Source organism: Canis aureus, chromosome 3 (assembly GCF_053574225.1).
Source record: "Canis aureus isolate CA01 chromosome 3, VMU_Caureus_v.1.0, whole genome shotgun sequence".
Lineage (NCBI taxonomy): Eukaryota > Metazoa > Chordata > Mammalia > Carnivora > Canidae > Canis > Canis aureus.
This window is the reverse complement of record NC_135613.1, coordinates 46,822,640-46,840,931: the sequence shown is the minus strand read 5'-3', so window position 1 is coordinate 46,840,931 and position 18,292 is coordinate 46,822,640. Positions and strand designations below refer to the sequence as shown.

Here is an 18,292-nt window from a genome sequence, read left to right as displayed (position 1 = left end):
CCAGCCTTCCCGTGTTGGTCCTCGAAAGCTAAAATCAGACACCTGGGACACAATGTGAAGGAAAAGAGTCATCGGACACAACCCAAATATCCAATCTACACTTATGCCCTCCCACACAAACTAGCTGGGAGCCCAGATCAGAGCCAGTGCTGCCCTACGGGAGAAGCATTCATGCAGGAGTCCATTTCCAGAGCATGCAGAGAATCTTAACACCTCAAACCTGGAGCCCAGATAGGGCAGGGTGGGATCCCCAGCTGCCCCACAGCACTAGCTCACACCCTGGGCCCAAACCCCGTGCTTGGCCCAGGATCCTGGGTGCCAGCTACAGAGGGCACTGTCAACAAGATGGCTTCAGACTTTCTCAAAAGTGAGACACGTCTTAGCGGTCTTCCCAAACACAAATGCCTACCTTCCACTCCCATCCTAGTGGCCAAACCTCATTTTTAGAAACCTTAACCCAATTCTGAATTGGAGTCCTTGGCAAGGATCATATATGAAACAGGTTATGCATCCCCACATGCACGCACACAGACCCAGTACTAACCAGCAGGTTCTCTGACAGCCACTGACATGGAACTATGTGGTGAGCTCTGGTTCATCACCGCACCATCCTGTCCTCCCCAACAACACCTCACAGGGGAGGCTGCCCAGGCTGAGAGGATGTTGCACTCACGCTTGCATGAACAGTGAGGGCCAGAGTGAGCCTTCGAGCCTTTTCCACTACCAGCACCCTCAGGAGTGGCAGGGGGTGGAGTGAGCTGCTTTGGACTGGCATCCTAAAGGATCTACAGAGAAGCCAAAGTGCCAGGTATCCCAATGGGAGAAGACAGGCATTTTAACCAAGTCCAAAGCTTTGCTTAGCTTTGTAAGCACAGTATTAAAGACAGGAAGGCTCTTCTCACAAACCCAGGACACACCTGACTGCCTATTTGGTCAGAGCTGCCAACAGACCTGGCTCCCAGGCTGGAGATTTCCTACAGCTTTGTCCACCTTGCAAGAAGTGGACTTCTTGGAATAAAATGGCAATGGTTTCTGACAGTTTCCTGAGGGCTCCAACAGAACCAGGCTCTAATGATCTAAGGAGAAACGGCCCCAGGGCTACCTGTCCCCCTAGCCAGTATACTGCTCTCACTCCACGTCCCAGCGACGTTTCCCCCAAGCAAGTCACTCTAGCTCCCCCTGCCATGGGCCCTGACAACTGGGTCTTCAGTTCAAAGGCCAGAAGCAAGAAGCTAGCTAGGCATGCTTTGGGGGGCTCAGGGCCAAACTGGGATTCCTCCCACAGAACTGGGTGGAGTGACATGCTCTGGGTGGGGCCTCAGTGAATCTGTCCCCTCGGTGGAAGATGGGCTGCACAAGGATAGGTAGAAGTTGCCAGAAAGGGCCAAAGCAGAAGAGACAGGCAGCTTTACTTTTGAGGAAAGTGTCCTTGACTTCAGAGGTCTCAGGCCCAAGCTCTATGTGATCTGCCTACAGCATATGCATAGCCCTCTCTGGTGCTTGGGTGACTCCAACAGTGAGGGCAATGGCTGGCAGGGATCCCAAGAAGTAGAGGAAATTCTAGGCCTGAGATCCAAGGGGCCATGACAGGGAGCTTGGGAAACAAATGCATTTCTTGGCACCACATGGCTACAGACCTACCTTCTGGCCCCAGGCTGTCCAACCTGTGCAGGGCTATCTGCATCTGCAGATCCCTCCCCGTGCTCCCCACTTCTGGAGAACTCCTCCCAGAGGATGAGGGCCCTGAAAACAGCAGCCAAGGTCCATTGGCAGTTCTCTTTCTCTCCTTTGGAGGCTCTGCCTTCTACCACCTCTATGCCAACCCTTACCCTAGTGAGTGGAGACAGAGGGACAGTCTGGCAGCAGGAACACAGCCACGTTGGCTCCAGGAGGGGGGGGGTGGGTTGGTGGGTGGGTGATACAGGGAAGCCTGATCTCTGGGTAAAGTTGTTTCTCTTTTCCAAAGTGTCTTGAGACTTGGCATAGGCCAGGTCAGGGCTATGTGGCACTGCCTCTGCTCCTTACAATGTCACTGCTGTGTAGAGAGGGCACTGGGATTCAAAACATAGGCCTGTGGAAGCTCAGCCACGGCCAGCAGTATCTGGAGGGAGGGGACAGGCAAGGAGAAGGGACAAAAGGTCTGGGCTTCTATGTGTCTACTGCACATGTAGTTGCCTTATTTGGAGGCAGGAGCTCAGCTCAAGCACTGCTTCCAAGGATCGCTATAGAAACGCAGAGCTACCCTAAATGCTATGTGGCCTTCCACAGGTGCCTGTGGAAGAGGAAGGAGGTAGAAGTGCCAGGTTTCCTATGTGCTAGTCCCTGCATGGTCGAGATACCTGCACTGCTCAGGGTTCTCAATGCTTCGATGCTGTAATGAGGTCTGTGTGGTTTATCTGGCTGCTCAGAAAGGGTTTTCAAAGCAGGGAGGAATGAAGACACAGGGCAGGAAGGGAGGCTCAGGCCAGCCGCCTTCTGTAGCCCTTGCATACTAGCTAAGCAGGCACATTCTCTAGAGGGGGTCTCCTAGGAAGCCTTTCTTTCCACTTCCCCGGCACAGAAACTGAGCTGGGACTCAACAAGGAGGGATGTGACCTGGAGCGGGTGTAGCAGTAGACACCCAAGTAGAAAACAAGATACTCCAGAAGAGGTAGCCATGCACAACACATGTGTGGGCCTGAGAAGAACCAGTGTACGGGACCAGGAGGGACATTCTTCCTGACGCACCTCTGCTAACACTGAGAGGTCTGTTGTTTTTCAGGTCTCTGAAGAAAGGCCCAGAAGCAGGGGCCAATAGCCTGGGGGATTGGGGATATGGGAGGAACCAGCATTCCAGAGCTCCACTTAATGAACCAAGTCTCCCAACCCACAGCTGGCAAGGGAGACAGGTGGCCCCTGGCCTCATAGTCTCAGATCTGGAATTTGGGGCAAGAGGGGTAAGACCACTATCTCTCCTATCCTAGTCATACCCAGAGTGGATTATCACTCCTCTCTAGGCATCTCAGTATCAGGAGAAGTCTTTTCTCTTGGAGTGAACAGGGGCCAAATAAGAAGTACCTCCTGGAACCCACACCTCTCAGGTCTCAGGTTGCAGAGGCTCTGGCCAGGGCCAGCCTGTCTCCTTCCTGCCCCAGGCTCTGCTGGGACCTCTGCTCCTAGCTGAGAGGCTATCTGCTCCCCCTGTAGCCTGATCCTCATGCCTCCTCAGGGCCTGGCTTGGGTCTCTCTCCCAAGTGAGTTTTCTGTTCTCAGAAAACCACTCAATGAGTGTACTCTACATGGCCCCTACTCCCAACTGCTTGAGACATCTTCTTTATGTAGGATCCCATGGGCTCTTCTGCCTGAGTTCGAGGAGGACAGGGCACAGCAGAGCAATACCTCCTGAACCCCAGTGGTTTTATGGGAAACCTAAGAGGGATTAGGGCACAGAAAGAGGAGGCCATATACGGGGGGGGTGGGGGGGGTGGGTCCTGGGTTCCTGCCTCTACAGGGGCCCCTAAGGCTTTAGGCTTCCATCCCCGCTCCATTTGGAGCATCCAAAACACTTTCAAGCATCCAGCTGCAGAGGGGAGGCCTGCCCAGAGGTCTCCAACTCCCTCTCTGGAAAGACTCCACATCATCTCCTGAGACTGGGTCATGGGGAGATGGGCCCCACATGAACGTTCACTGCCACCAGAAGCCTGTGGAATCAAATGTGATGTTCTAGGGAGCAAGGATCAGAAGGAAGAGTCCTGTCAGGCTGGCTTCTGCCAGGCTCAGAAGGGGGATGAGCAGAACAGGCAGGGGCACCCAGGCTCTGAGAGACCCTCAGAGAAGTGGCTGATCTTCCCACCCTGTGATCATAAGGCTTCTGCTACCAACTGAAAAAGCGAAGCTCAGCCACAGCCAGCAGTATCTGGAGGGAGGGGACAGGCAGGGAGAAGGGACAAAAGGTCTGGGCTGAATGTGTCTACTGCACATGTAGTTGCCTTATTTGGAGGCAGGAGCTCGGCTCAAGCACCGCTTCCAAGGATCGCTATAGAAACGCAGAGCTACCCTAAATGCTGTTATTCTGCCTGGGATTCTTCTCTCAAACCAGGCAGCTTTGAGGGATTTGTGTGTGTATCTGCTGTTCTCAAGCAGGAAGCCCCACTTTCAGCCTCCAGGAAGGTCTCTGATTTCATTTTGCTGAATTCTTGCCAGGAATACTACCTTCCAGGAGATGCTGGCCTGAGACTCCTTGGGGAGGGTGGACAGAGGGCAAACAATGACCATCAGTGGGGAGCAGGCCCAGTACCCAGGCCAGCACACACCTCCCAGTCCTGACTGGGCCGACCTCTACCGCTCAGGGAAGCAGAGAGCAGCCAGTAAGAACTGCTGAACCCCAGAGGGTAGTCAGATTCCATCATGGGCTGGCTCCCTGCCAGACTCTGGGCCATGCAAGATGCCCAAGGGACCCCGATCCTTATCCTGCTCACTCCTGGGGTTGCTGTGAGGCTCTCTATCAGGCCAGGTAAAGCACTCAGTAACCCTTAAGTTTGGAGCAGAGAGAAGGAGCATTAACTGAGCACCCATGATGAGCTGAGTGCTTCTTTCCAAGCCCACAATAATCCTGTAACTAGATCTCAAAAGGCCTATTCTGTGAAGCAGTTTACTGAGGCTCGGAAAGGTTAATTCGCTCCACCAGGGCTCCAGGAACATGAGAAGCACAGCAGAGAGGTGCAGAGCACTCCTGGGTGCCCTGTGTCCCTGCAGATGAGGACGAGAGTGGCCTCTGGGGATGGATTAGACTGGTGGGACCTATTCAAGCTACCTCCCCTGCATCAAATGGGAGCTAGGGCAGGGACACAAAAGTCAAGGTCTTGTCAGTTTTTTCCATTTATGGTCAAAGTCCAGAGCAGAAACAGGGTCCTCCCTGGGGAGCTCCTCACTCAGCCAGGACACTTGTGGACCCTCCCTGCCTGGCCCCCCTTCTCGGCCTGCCATCTGCAGGATCATCCCTGTCTGTAAAGCAGAGCTGAGCGGAATACTTTTCTGAACTGTGGTTCACGAGGATATACACGTGCAGCAAGCAGCCTCTCCAAGCACACCCTTTGCTCCCTAGCAGCTGGCAGGACAGCTAAGAAAGAGATACATGCTATAATACTGCTGCTCAGCACTGGCTCGCTCCCTGGCAACATCCCAGGATGGCCCTGGAGATACGAGTAAAGTAGCCCTGTCCTGAGGAGGATCCTGCCTGTTGCTTGGACAGGAGCACACAGATTATAGCCCATAGACTGCTGGAGGAAAGAAGAGAATATGCAGGACTCACAACCACCTCAGCCCCATCTGGATCCTTTCCCTCACCCCTAATTTTAGGTTGGGTCCTGAAACCTTCTAACCTCCTGGGAAGCTCTCACTTCATCCAGCTCCATTGATGGGACACCCCTTTGCCTACCTGTGGTGTGGGAGGCTCCACCTTCCGCTTCTTCTTTTGGTTCTGCTTATTGGTTCTGGGATAGACCATGAGCATCTCTAGCCACCTGAGGAGAAAAGAGAGGGAGTACTGGCTCAGACCCCAGGCCTCAGGAACTAGGAACCTTGCTGGGTGGTCTAGGCATCAAGTCCAATGTTTCTTGCTTAGGGGTGCCCAACCAGTGGCCAGTCATCTGGGCAGTGAGCAGGGCAGAACATGACCCAGATTTAAGCCTGCCACCACTGGGGGAGTGGTAGCAGTGCAACCTAGGACAAGCATAGGCTGTGTTGGGACCAGGCCTAGATGCTGATCCCACAGTGACTATTATGCAGGTAGAGAGGGCCCTGTGGCTGTCCCTGGCATGAAGAGCCTGGTGGAAGGGCAGGCCTGAGCACAGGCCTCAGAGTGCAGCGCACATCAGAGTTTCCATAATGACCCTATCTCCGGGGCTTACACATGGCTTTAAAACCATCCTCCCATGGTAGATTTGGCTAGCACAGATGGGCTGCTACTGGGTGTCATTTAGGCCTATGGACACAGGAAACCAGGAGTTGTGCTACCAAAGTTCTCTGTGATGGGTCACTCCCAGGGGCTGAGCAGCTGACCACCCAGACCCATTCACTCGCCTCTGGGCCCCACCTGTACCCTGAGGGCTCTGGGGAAGGCCCACAGAGCTGCCCAGGGACCCACTCCAAGGCTGACATGTTGGAAGGTCCACTCTGGACCCGGAGCAGAGAAGGTAGCAGAGGGGTGTGGGAAGAGCTGAGCCTGAGGGCAGGAGGCCTGATATAGATCTGGCTCTGCTACCCTCTAACCATGACCCTAGGTGGCTCCCAGCCCCTCTGGGCTTCAGTCTCATCTCTGAAAGCAGGGGGTAGATTAGGCCATGACATGTCCACGGCTTGCCTCACTTGAGCTATATTAACATCTGGGAGGGTTAGATGAAGCTGGACAGGAGGAGAAGACAGGAAGGGCCTGGTGGTGAAAGGTATGCTCTCTAGAGGGGAAGGTATAACAGGAGACTCCGGTCCCCTTCCTCCTAGAATGTGAGGGTCTGTGCTGGGCCTGCTGCCACCCTAGGCCTAGTGGTGGCGGCTGAGTTGCAATGTGAGGCAGAGACCGCACTGCCAGCATCCTGATAGTAGGCTGTGGCAACCACCAGCATTCAAGCCTGGGCCAGGAAGAAGGGCTCATGTCTTCAGCACTCAGAGGTGTTTCTTTAATTTGGGGTGGAGGGAGGTTGGGCATAGTCTGTGACCTTCTTGGACAGCCTCAGGAGGGTATGCCAATTGTGTGGCTGGCAGTTGGGGAAGAAGCAGGCTTGGGTATGGGGAATCATACCATCTAGGGAGAGCCCAGCTCAGCTGAAAGCAGGTCCTTCCCTATTTGCTGAGAGAGTGAACACCTGCCTGCACCTATGAGAGAGACCTGAGGCACAGGTCCTACGGGTCACTCCTCTGTGGGCTGGCCCCAAAGCAAGAGAAGAGGCATGACTGTATCTGCAAGGCTAGCAGATGAGCAGACTCTCTCAGGGTTTCAGTCATGCAATATGAGGAACTCACACACTCGTGAGGTTAAAAAAAAAGCCTGCTTTCCAACCTGCCCCAGGGGCTAACATTTCTCTGGGGCACTGCAGCAAGCAGAGACTGCAGAAGACCCCTCTTAGAGCTTTCCTTAGGAGAAGAGAGACTGTCTGACAAAGTCACTTCGTCCTCCAGAGCCCCAGGAGCACAGCAGTGTGACAGGCAGGTGCACAATGGCCCAGTTGCTATTTACTGGCAAGGCGAACAAGTAGGCAAATCGGCAAGCCTGCAGGACAGGGCCTCGAGGGAAATCTGCTGCTGTAGCGCTGCTGACTGAATATAGCTCGGCAAGCTCCTGGGCCAGCCTGAAGAAGGCTACAGACTTGGGGGCTGAGCACAGGCAGGGGCAGGCTGGGGCTGGCCTGGAACAGATGATGGAATGTGTCCCCTGCACTCAGAGTTCTCATGGAAGCCCAGCAGGAAGTGTGCAACGTCATTCAGATGTGTTACCACGTAAAGTACACCCAGGGAAGAGAGGTGAGGGGTGAAGGTGGACAAAGGATCAGCGGTGGAAGTGAGTGCAGGACAGGGCCTCGAGGGAAATCTGCTGCTGTAGTGCTGCTGATTGAACAGAGCTTGGCAAGCTCTGACTGCAACATGGTACAGTGGGTTCCCAACTCTGACAGCAAGAGCAGGATGAGATGGCGGGGAGCAGAACTGAGAGTCCGGGGCACAGGGAAAGGAGAAAGCTTGGGCCCAGCCAAGCTGGAAAGCCCCCCAGCCCAACTCCTGCTTACACTCTACCTCCTCTAAAAGAGCTGCACTAAGCTGTGCTCCACACATCCTGAAGGCCCCTCCCTGGCACGAGAGCTGGGAAAGAGGACTGCAACTCTCTCCATCCAGCTCTGGGAGAGATGTTTCACGCTGCTTTGTTCAGAGAAGATCCCGGGAAAAAGGCTGGATGGACTGTTCCCAACTATTCCTGCTCTAAGTCAGCCCAGATAAAGTCTGCACCTCATGAGGGAGCTGGGTGCAGCTCCATCTTAGGGTCTAAATGCTCATAGATGAGATTTCCTAGCAAAGGAGCTATGCCAGGTGGTGAGGATGCCAAAGGAGGGGTCCATGCACAAAGGAGAAAGGCAGAGAAGACGCAGGCAGAAGTCTGTATCCAGGGCACACTGCCCAGCTGACTCTCTAAAGGAGGCCAAGTGGACTAGCAAGTGGCAAAGACAAGGAAGCTGCTGTTGGGGGCCACTGGAGGCACTGTGGGGGCCCAGAGACAGGCTGCCATGGTGTGAACCCTGCCTGCTGGGGAGAGATGAGCTAGGCCCAGACCAGGATGAGGACAAGGGGAAGCAATGAGTGATTCATCCTGGCTCTGGGTATGCCACTGAGCCACTGTACAAACTTCCTGCCCTCAGGAAGTGGCCCAGCCTACATGCGGGACCCAGAGAAACACATTTGGTATCCTGGTCCATCACTGACCTTGTCTACTCAAGCTGGCACTTGAGTGGGCTGTGGCAAGTGCCTGATAGTAGGATTTAGGCCACATGCCAGAGGCACTGTCAGACACCAGTCTCCTCATGCCATATGGCATATCACTACATCACTGACCTGGTGGTCCCCCAGCTCACACATGCCTCAGCCTATCCTGGGGATCTTGGGACAGCCCTTCCCATCCCACGTGCTAGTCAGAATCCTCCATGGGACCTAGCTCCCAAGGGGAGGGCTAACTCTCCCCCAAGGAATCCTGCTGGGCAGTGGAACCTCGGTCCAGGGGTTTCTGCCAGACAGGGCTGCAGCAGTAAGTATGAGCCAGGAAGTGCAAGTTCTGTGCTGTCACTCATGCCTTGAGGGTCCCCTTGGTCAGGGTCTTCAAATTTCCAGAGCTTCAGTCTCCTAACAGTAGAATGAGGGCTCTGTAAAAGCCCTCTACACTTTTTGTTTTTTGTAATCTCTATATCCAAAGTGGGGCTTGGACCCACATCCCTGAAATCAAGAGTCATATGCTTCTCTGAGTCACCTAGGTTCCCTGAACACTCTATACTTGTAAACCATATGGTTCTAGAATAAAGACCAGGGAGAGGCTGAGGCAAAGTGGTCCTTCTGTTTGCCCCCGGGAGTTAGAGACGCAAACTTGCCTCTCTCTAAGGGAGAAAGACTCAGGGAGCTGGCACCCTCAGTAGAAAGACTCAGGGAGCTGGCACCCTCAGTAGACCACCTGGTCACTCTGCAGTGCAGCTCTGGCCCTCAGCCCCACCCCCCGTAACAGTGTGGATCTGAACTTTTGAACTCAGCAAAGACTGGGGACCTTCTGACCATTGTTCTTTCTCACTTCCTCATACAGCAGCCTTGGCCGGAGATCCTGAAGCTCAGCCAGTACTCAGTCTTTTTACTTGTTGAAACCAAAAGGTTTCACATTATAGTTCCCTTTACTCTGCACTACAATCATCAGCCTAGTACCCCTAACCACCACCACCCCACCCCACCCCCACCCCTGCTGATTCACTTTCTCTCAAAGTTTTCTCAGCCTTAAAGGACCAATGAGATTCTCCAAGATCCAGTGCCCAAGCTCCTGGCCAGGCTTGCTGAGCCTGCTCATTACCTATGTACTGTGTGGCCAAGTCACACAGAGTTGCTAAGAGGTGCTCAAGGAGCTGGGACTCCTGGAAGGCACACAGTGCATGAGCTCAGAAGCATGGGACTCTGCTCACCTGCACTGTCGGTTACCTGAAAAACTGGGCCCACCTCCCAGGGCTTCCCCTAAGCCCCTGCACAGGGTAGGACCAGGGCAATGGTGGAACTCAGAGAAACCAAAGAAGCCAGAGCATCCAGCAGCACTGGAGGATAAGGTGTGTAGGCCCTGTGTGTAGGCCCTGAGGATGAGGAATGAGACACAGCCTCCACCCTCAAGGACTGACTGCTGGCTAAAGGAAGCTAGATGTGTACCAAGACAATCTGCATCTTTTCTAAGAGTGAACTGATGGTGCCAAGTGCTTCATGGGAGCAGGCTTCCTGAAAGAGCAGACACTCAGGCTGACTCTAACAACCTGAAGGATAGAGGGGTCATTCCAGACTAAAGGCAGGGTAGGAACTGCCACAGAGCTGGTGGGAAGCATGGGGATGTATGGAGATGAGCAGCTCAGCGCTGAGGGCCACAAGGGCGGTGGGGGTGGGGCTGGAGGCCTGGGAAGGGGCTCCCTAGGACCAGCTAAGGAACTTGGACTTGACTCCCAGGAAATAGGGTTTTAGGCAGGAGAGAGGCAAGATATGCTCTGGGGACTGAAACCCTCGTGGTGGGGTGATATACAGCTGGGAGGGGTGAGAAGGTAGGTGGGGAGACCAATGAGAGGCCAAAGGAAGATGAAGCAGCCCTGGAACTGGGGTAGTGCCAACAGAGGGAGGCCCCTGAGTAAGTGGGACATGAGGAGACAGCCTTGGTGAGTACGTGCACATGGGGGTGATACAAAGGCAGGTGGAGGGTGAGGCCAGTGTCTGGGGTGGTGATCAGGCACACAATGGCACTGTGAAGAGAGAGGACTCAGGAGGGGGGACACACCTGGGAGAGAAAGTGATGGGGATATTGCCCAATTTGTGCCAAAGGGAACTGGTCTAAGAACATGCTGGTACGTAGGGAGTGCCTCCTCTCAAAATGCCTGTGGCAGACTCACCCGCTGATGATTTCCTTGGTTTCTGCCCGGATGAAGTGCTCCTTCTCAGGTGTCAGAATACACAGGGAGAACTTCTGGCCTGTCCGGCCCTCCCCATCCACCACATCTGTGCACTGGTTCATGTTGATGGTGCCCTGCGGCAGGGTCGTGGGCTGCAAGAAGATAGAGCAGAGTAAGCAGCATGGACTGTCCCTGTATTCCCAGGCCCTCCCAGCCCTTGTTGCTTCAGTAGGTACCTGAACCTCTTGCAGCTGCATGGAGCCCCAATACCAACAGAGGCACCGGGTGGCACTCTGCCTCGCCTCCACCCTCATGGCCCCACTTCCTTTCTACCCATCCCAGGGAGGAGAGGTGACAGGCTCATTCTTCTCAGAGGACATCCAGCTGGACATTCCTCCCTAGCTGGAGAACAAGATCCCAGCTGGCACCACAGGAAGGGAGAGAAAGGGAAGGGGACAGCTTCGTAGGACAGCTGGGATGACAGAGGGAGCCAAGAGTCTGGTCTCACAGGGGTTACTGGTCCAAGAGAGCAGTGAGAAAAAGCTCCAGAGGAGGTGGTTCCAAAATAGCAAGGTTATTTTTAGAGGCAAGGAGGGAGCCGGAGGGAAGCCACATCCTGGAAGGCAGGCTGTGGGGCTGGCAGGCTGGAGCCACACATATCATAAAAGCTTTAAAGGTAGGCCAAGCCCACTCAGGGCAGGTGACCCACCGCCACCTTCCAGGACTGCCCATGAGGAGATGCTGCAAGGCTGCCTGGCCAGAATTGGAACAATAAATAATCACCTTTTCCCTTTTTTGACATAGCTAGACACTGAAATTAGAGAAAGAACACCAACAACAAGCAAAAAAGGCGTTACAGAATTCCTACTGGGGTGAGGGTCAGCAAAGAGGACCCTCCTAAATGATCTGTTCACCCTGAGTCCTCTGGCCTCTCACCCTTCCCCCAAACAGGAAGGTGCCTTTAGGAGGGAAACAAGACGCCATGGCTGTCACCGCACCAAAGGCAAAGAGCTCCCGGCTTGGAGTCAGGCAAGGCACTATCTTTGTGCCCCTTTCTGGTGGCTCTCACAGGGAATGAAGCCTAGGCCAGGACCCCAGGTGGTGTGGGACATGGGGTGGGGAGGCTGTCCCCACTTCCAGGGCAGCTGCCAGCTTTTCTACTGAGTGTCCCCCAAGGACTCTGCACTTCCTCGGTTGGGTTCTTGACGACGCAGTAGGGGGAGAAAAAGGCAAAGGTGGCCGGCTGAGGGTTGCCTGTCAGGTACCTTCCTCCCAGAGCTCTCAGGTAGGGCATACCTCTGTCCAGCTGTAATCTCTATTGTCAGGACACAGGGAAGAGGCCTAGTCTGAAGGTCCAGATGCTGAGTCTGGCATGAGTGCCAAGCTCAGACCAACTATCCCCACTACTGGAAACGCTTTTTCACCTGTCAAATGAAAGGAAGCAGGAAGCTCCCAGACCCCTCCAGCTGGAGAGCATATGAGCTTCCTAGTACTTTCCAGGCCAAACCACCAGCATTTTGATGCAGTGCCACCTCCCCTCCTCATTACCTGGTGCCCAACTACAGAAGCCAGACCAGAAGAGCACTGAATTATCTAGAGCACTCACCTGCTAAGGCTACCTGATTTCTGGTCTAGAGGAGAGGGAAGAAGTAAGATCCCCAGCTCCAAGCAAGATGCCTTTCCTTCTGAAGTCTCTGGGCCCAGCCTATCCTCCTTGGGCTCAGCTCAGAAGGGAGGTGGCAGGGCAGGAGAGCCGGCTGTGAGCTCACAGGGAGGCCTCTAACTTCAGGTGGGAAATAAAGGAGGGGCCAGAGTCCTACTCCTGAGGGTGGGCCACATGCATACTAAGACTAGTGCTCTTCCTCAGCAAAGCAGCCTTGTAATAGCTCTCCTGGGCACTCCTGGAGAGTCCAGTCCCTGAGGTGGGAAAGGGAGCTTGGGAGGTTATCCTGCAACCAAGCAATAGGGTTCTTCAGGAGCAATGAGCAAGGGAAGTGGCCTGGGATCCGCCCACTTGTCCTCTGGCTGGGGAGGCCCACAAGCATGTAGGGGCCCCCCACAAATGCGCTGCTCCCATAGCCTCAAGAATGCACCCTTTCAACACAGGGCAGGGTCTGCACGGTCCTTCCAGGCTTCCCAACCTCCTCGTTCCAGTTCCAGCTCCTCCACTTTTCAGAATTTCTAATCCTAAGTCTTCTATGGCATCATGCCACTGTCTCATCTGAACCCTCTTTGGACAAACTAGGGGTGGTGACCTCTGCTCTCTCGGCTCAGCCTCCCCCACACAGAAGCACATGCTCCCTACTGGCACCGACAAGGCTCATGGATTCTCTGGAGTGGATCCTCTTGTACGTGAAACAAGGACACTGATGCTGTGGACTGCTGTGAGTATCAGAGCCATGAGCAGGATCACAAAGCTGAGAGGGGGAAAAGGGAGAGGTGACAGCAGAGGAGCTTCTCCAAGGGGCTTTTCCTCCTTTGGCCGCCCCCTGCTTCAATGCTTGGACTCACGGGAGTCAGAAGGTGCCAGCATATGCTCACCTGTGACACATGCATGCATGGACATAAGTTATCTAGCTGCACCACTGAGCCAATACCTTATAAGCTATATCACACACACAGGCAAGCTAATGGGGCCAATAAAACACACCAACATCAATTCTAATGCTTCTTTCTCATTCACTCTCTAGTGGGCTGCCTGAAGGCATGCTTGCGTTTACAAACTACCATGCTCGCGTTTACAAACTACCATTCCAGGGCTCAGGGTCACCAAAATGCTCACCATCTCCTCATGCACAGTAGTGGACTGCTGTACATGTGGCCATCAGCTACAGACGTGATGTCCCAGCTAGCCCTGCCGCTGAACTCGGTCATGGGCCCCAGTCACTAACTGTGCCCTAAGACTTTCAGCAACCTCTCTGGGCCTCCGACTACCTCCTTCCCAAAGAGCTTTCAGAAGTGTAAAAGGCAAAGACATAACAAGCTACGGCTGAAGAAAATGAACGTTTGTTTACTACTTGTGTGTCAGGATCTCATAATTACTGCCTCCTTAGATACTACTTATGAGGTGGGCATAATCTAATCCTATTACATATGTGGAAAAGGGAGCCATGGACAGCGGTCAGAAAAGAAGGGAGAACCGGAAAACTGACCCAGGTTTGTACTTGCCCGCACCGTGAAAATAGCTGCTCCTGAAGTCTCATCAGTGACCCCCTGCCAGAAGAAGCACCAGGCTCCAGCACCACCTGCTGTGAAGCTGCTCACTGTCTTAGGTGGGTACCAAGGCCAGGCCCTGGCTACTGCGTCCTCTCACCAACCACTCCCCTGCCCCTCTGAGGCTGCCTATACACCACCCCCACTTGCTCCTCCACTAGTCTGCACTCAACTACATCTCCTGCACCCAGAGCTCAGACGCATTCAATCAAGGGCCTCCAGAGAGTCCCCAGGCCCAGGTGTGGCCCTCCCCAGCTCATGGCAAGGAACAGGTTACACCCAAGAAGAGAGAAGAGATCCTTGAAAATCCATCTCCTGACTAGGTCAGACGTTATGCTTGGAGAGCAAGGGCAGGGATCTAGGCTGCAATCCAAATCCAGCCAGAGGGAACCCCCTCGCTCCAACGACAGTCATTAGAGAAGACAGCTCCATCTGACAAGCTCCCTGCTCTCATTCTGCACTTCTAGAGATTAGGAATCCAGGCCTCCTAGGAGGCTGAGCACCACCTAGTTTTGCTTGATTTCAAAAAAGGGATGGCCATCCAATTCTATGTTATGTTGCTGTTATGGGTTAGGTCCTCAGCCAGCAAAGTCACCAGCTGGCCCTCTAGCCATCTCAGGGCTCCTGGTCCTCTTCTGGCCTCTATACTACAGCTGCTAAGGTGGTAGAGCTGCATCAATGTCAACTCATCCCAAGGCCAAAGACCACGTAAGCATGAGGCAACAAAACAGAAACGGAGACAAGGGCCTCTCTTCAGGGATGGAGCTATATCCTGCTGAGAACCCAACCCTCCAGTCATCTGCCCACTGGCCCCAAAAGACCAAAGTAAGCTCTGCCCACTGCAGCTGAATACCTGCCAGAGGCTTGCTTTGGAAGATCCTGCCACAGCAGCCTTACCACCTGGAGCACCTCCACCCCCCAGTCCTGGGCCAAGCAGGTGCACATTAGGGAAAACGGGCCTCCTCCACTTCTTGTTGGATCCTGGAAGTTCAGGAGGTAAATTTCTAAGAGCCAGAGACAAGAAAGTAGAAGAGAAGTACAAAGAGGGGCCATTTAGAACTATCGGTGGGGGTGCTTTCCTCCAGGCAGCTGTGCTTATACAACCAGAGGTGAGACAAGACTTGGAGAGAATGGAAATACTCCACTTTTTTGCCCCACTTCTCCATTCAGATGGGAGAACAGAGACCCACAGAAATGATGGCTTTCCCCCAGGCAAAGAAATGCTCACAAGGTCAAAAACTGCCTTTCAAGGCAAAGGCCAGCCCAGTCTACTGCAGGATCCTGCAACAGTGCATATATTTCAAACCTATCTGTCCATGGCTGACAGAGAACCTCATATTTCACACTGGGATGAACAGGTGTATGGGCATGTACACACACACACACACACACACACAGAATGAAAAATTATGGAACAGTACTTTTACTACCCATTTTGTGTTCTGTATTATTGTTCTGTCACACTCCCCACCACCCACTTAAGGTGTAGGAAAAGCAGTGCTATTTGGTGACAGTGGTCGGCCAGTACATTTGTATACTGCCAGAAGTAGGGGTGAGTAGACTCCAGATAGGATAAGACGACTCTCCCCTGCAGAAGTCACGGTGGCAAGAATAATCCTAATGGTCTTCTGGAGTCAGGCAGGGCTCTGGATAAGTACTTAACAGGTTCACCCTGATGACAGTCTCAGGAGGAAGGCATTTTGACGGGCTTGACTTACAGATGTGCAAGTAAGTGGGGCTCAGAGTAGTAAAGGACCTGGAACCCACCAGGGCCACCCAGGAAGTGTGGCCCAGTACTACTACACCACTGGTTGGTGGGCAGGATCAGACAGGGCCTAGGCAGAAACATGACCACCTCTGCCCTCCCCCAAGGTGGGGAAAATGGCTCCCACAAGCTCCTATACAGAGGCCTACCAGGCAGCCACGCTGGAGGCTTGGCTAGGCCACTTGAGCCAGGCCCAGGAAGACCACATGCATCCTTTATTTGGGATTAAGGAAGTTAGACTTATTTTCCTATGGAAGGAAGGTGGCCCTTGGGGAGCTTTGCTGAGTACAGCACTCCATCTAGGCACCCCTGGAGTCCCATGCCCTGAGAATAACGTATGTTGCTTAGGATCACAGAGACTGTCTCTGGCTCCTCCTGCTACTACCAAACTGCTCACAGAGTCCCAAATCTAACAAATCATGAGTCACTCTCTCAAGAGGTGGGACATCAAATGCTATCCAAGTATAGAATGGGCCACCTGATTCTCTACTAAGGCCGCAGTTCTGCCTAGTGAACAGCTCTCTTAAGATGGATATCCTCAAAGTCCAAGTTCTCAAAGAAAACTGGAGAGGCTCATGGAAAAGGAGTCTTGAGATAGTCACAAACTCACCCAGAATTGGAGTGAACTAAAGCCTCTGCCTGGCCCTTATGATAGCTCAGAGAAGGCTTCCCCCAACCTCGGCCAGGGGCCTCAGGGCAGCAAGGATGGCCAGCTGCCGTAGGTGCCCGCCAGGCAGAACTTCTTTCCTTCCGTTCCTTACATGGCAAGAAGCCAGCAAAGTCCCCTGCCCAGGCATGTGGCCAGCTCCCATGGATTCTACAGTCCTTGTGGTTTCCAGGGCAGTTTCGCAACCATCCCCCACACCAGAGCTGCCAGCCGCACAGAGTAGTGCTGAGGCTGTGATGTGCCCACAGTCTTGCCACAAGTCCTTGGATGCCAGGTCTGTATCTGTGATCTCATATGGGCTCCTCTGGAGGAATCTGTGGTTCTGCACCCCTTCCTGCCCTTTAGGACTCCAACATGCACCCTAACTGCCGCAACTCCACCCAAAGGAGGAGGCTGGGGAGCCACGCTGGGGGCTACGGCATGGGGGATCTGTCACCTGTGGACCCATCACCCCAGGACAGGAAGCTAAAGATGATCCTTCTTCCCCACAAAGGCTCAAAGACCTAATGTAGCCTCTGGGCTTTATGTTTCCAGAGCTCATCAGCCAAGAAGAGCACCAACCTTGGAGCAGAATCCTAACTCTGCCAATCACCACCTAAGTCGCCTTGCGCAAGCTGCAAATTTTAAGCCTCAGCTTCCACCAGTGTAAAATGGGATTAACAATACCCCTTACTTCAAATGTATAATGGAGCAGCTGCTGTGGACAACAGTATGGAGGTTCCTCAAAAAGTTAAACATGGAGTTACCATATGACCCAGCAATTCTGCTCCTAGGTTTACACCCCAAAGAATTGAAAAGAGGTGTTTGAACAGAATTCATCCACAAATGTTCATAGCAGCACTATTCACAACAACCAAAAAGCAGAAACAGCCTTAACGTCCATCAATGGATGCATAAATGGGGCACGTGAGTGGCTTAGTTGGTTAAGCGGCCAACTCTTGGCTTTGGCTCAATATCCTGGGATTAAGCCCTGTGTGATCTCAGGATCCTGGGATTAAGCCCTGTGTCAGGTTCTGTCACTCAGTGATGGAAGATTCTCTCTCTAAGATTCCCTTCCTTTCCCTGAGATTCTCTTTCCCTCTCCCTCTGCCCCTCTCCCCTATCTCTTGCTCTCTCTCTCAAATAAATAGATAGATAGATAGATAGATAGATAGATAGATAGATAGATAGATAGATGGATGAATGAATGAATGAATGAATAAATATTTTTAAAAAATGGGTGCATGGATAAACAAAATGTGCTCTAGCCATAAAACAGAATGGTATTCAACCATAAAAATGAAACACTGACACACACTTCAACACATGAAAACATGACGCTAAATCAAAGAAGCCAGTGACAAAGGACAAATATCGTCAGTTTTGATAAAACATCCAGAATAGGCAAATTCAGAGACAGAAAACAGATTGATGGTTGCCAGGGGATAAGCGGGGGAGTGGGGGATGAGGAGTGACTGCTTAATGGGTATAAGATTTCCGTTTGAAATGAGGAGAAAGTTCTGGAACTAGACATTGGTGATGGTTGCACATCACAAACATACTAAATACCACTTAACTGTACATTTTAAAGTCGTTAAAACAGATATTTATGTTATGTAAATTTTACCACAATAAAAGAAATCCCTCACCTCATAGAGTTGCCACGAGACCAGAAAGGATACTGTTCACATGAAGTGAGGGCTCAGGGTTGGCACACAACCCAGGAATGCTTCCCCTGCTGTTGCTCAGTGTGTGTACACATACTCCCCACCAGACAAGGGGGTGGCAGTAATATGACAATTCAATACGTTTTCTCCAAATGTTTGCCACAAGGAGAAGGGAAGAAGGCCTTGGGCACATTTGTCTCCTATCTGAGGACAGAGAAAAGGCCAGCAGGATGAAGAGAAAAAACTGGACTGGCTGGACTGGAGGGATCTCTAGGCATCACAGGCCATCCTCTCCCTGAGAGGGGAGGAAACACCAAGCTTCCATGCCCACACTGGAAGCCAGCAGCTGGCCCTAAGATGGCTAACCATAGGT

General features: G+C 53.0%; 1 protein-coding gene across 13 annotated transcripts in view; it reads right to left on the bottom strand.

Moving 5' to 3' along the window:
• The window catches only part of MPRIP (myosin phosphatase Rho interacting protein), a 150,741-nt gene that overhangs the window by 56,455 nt on the left and 75,994 nt on the right, over positions 1-18,292 (bottom strand). For all 13 annotated transcript variants that reach the window (XM_077892320.1, XM_077892309.1, XM_077892312.1 and 10 more), the window contains 2 exons: positions 10,629-10,780; positions 5,417-5,501 (listed from right to left, as the gene is read on the bottom strand). In XM_077892320.1, coding sequence (XP_077748446.1) covers positions 5,417-5,501; positions 10,629-10,780 — 237 coding nt within the window. The remainder of the gene's footprint in view (positions 1-5,416; positions 5,502-10,628; positions 10,781-18,292) is intronic.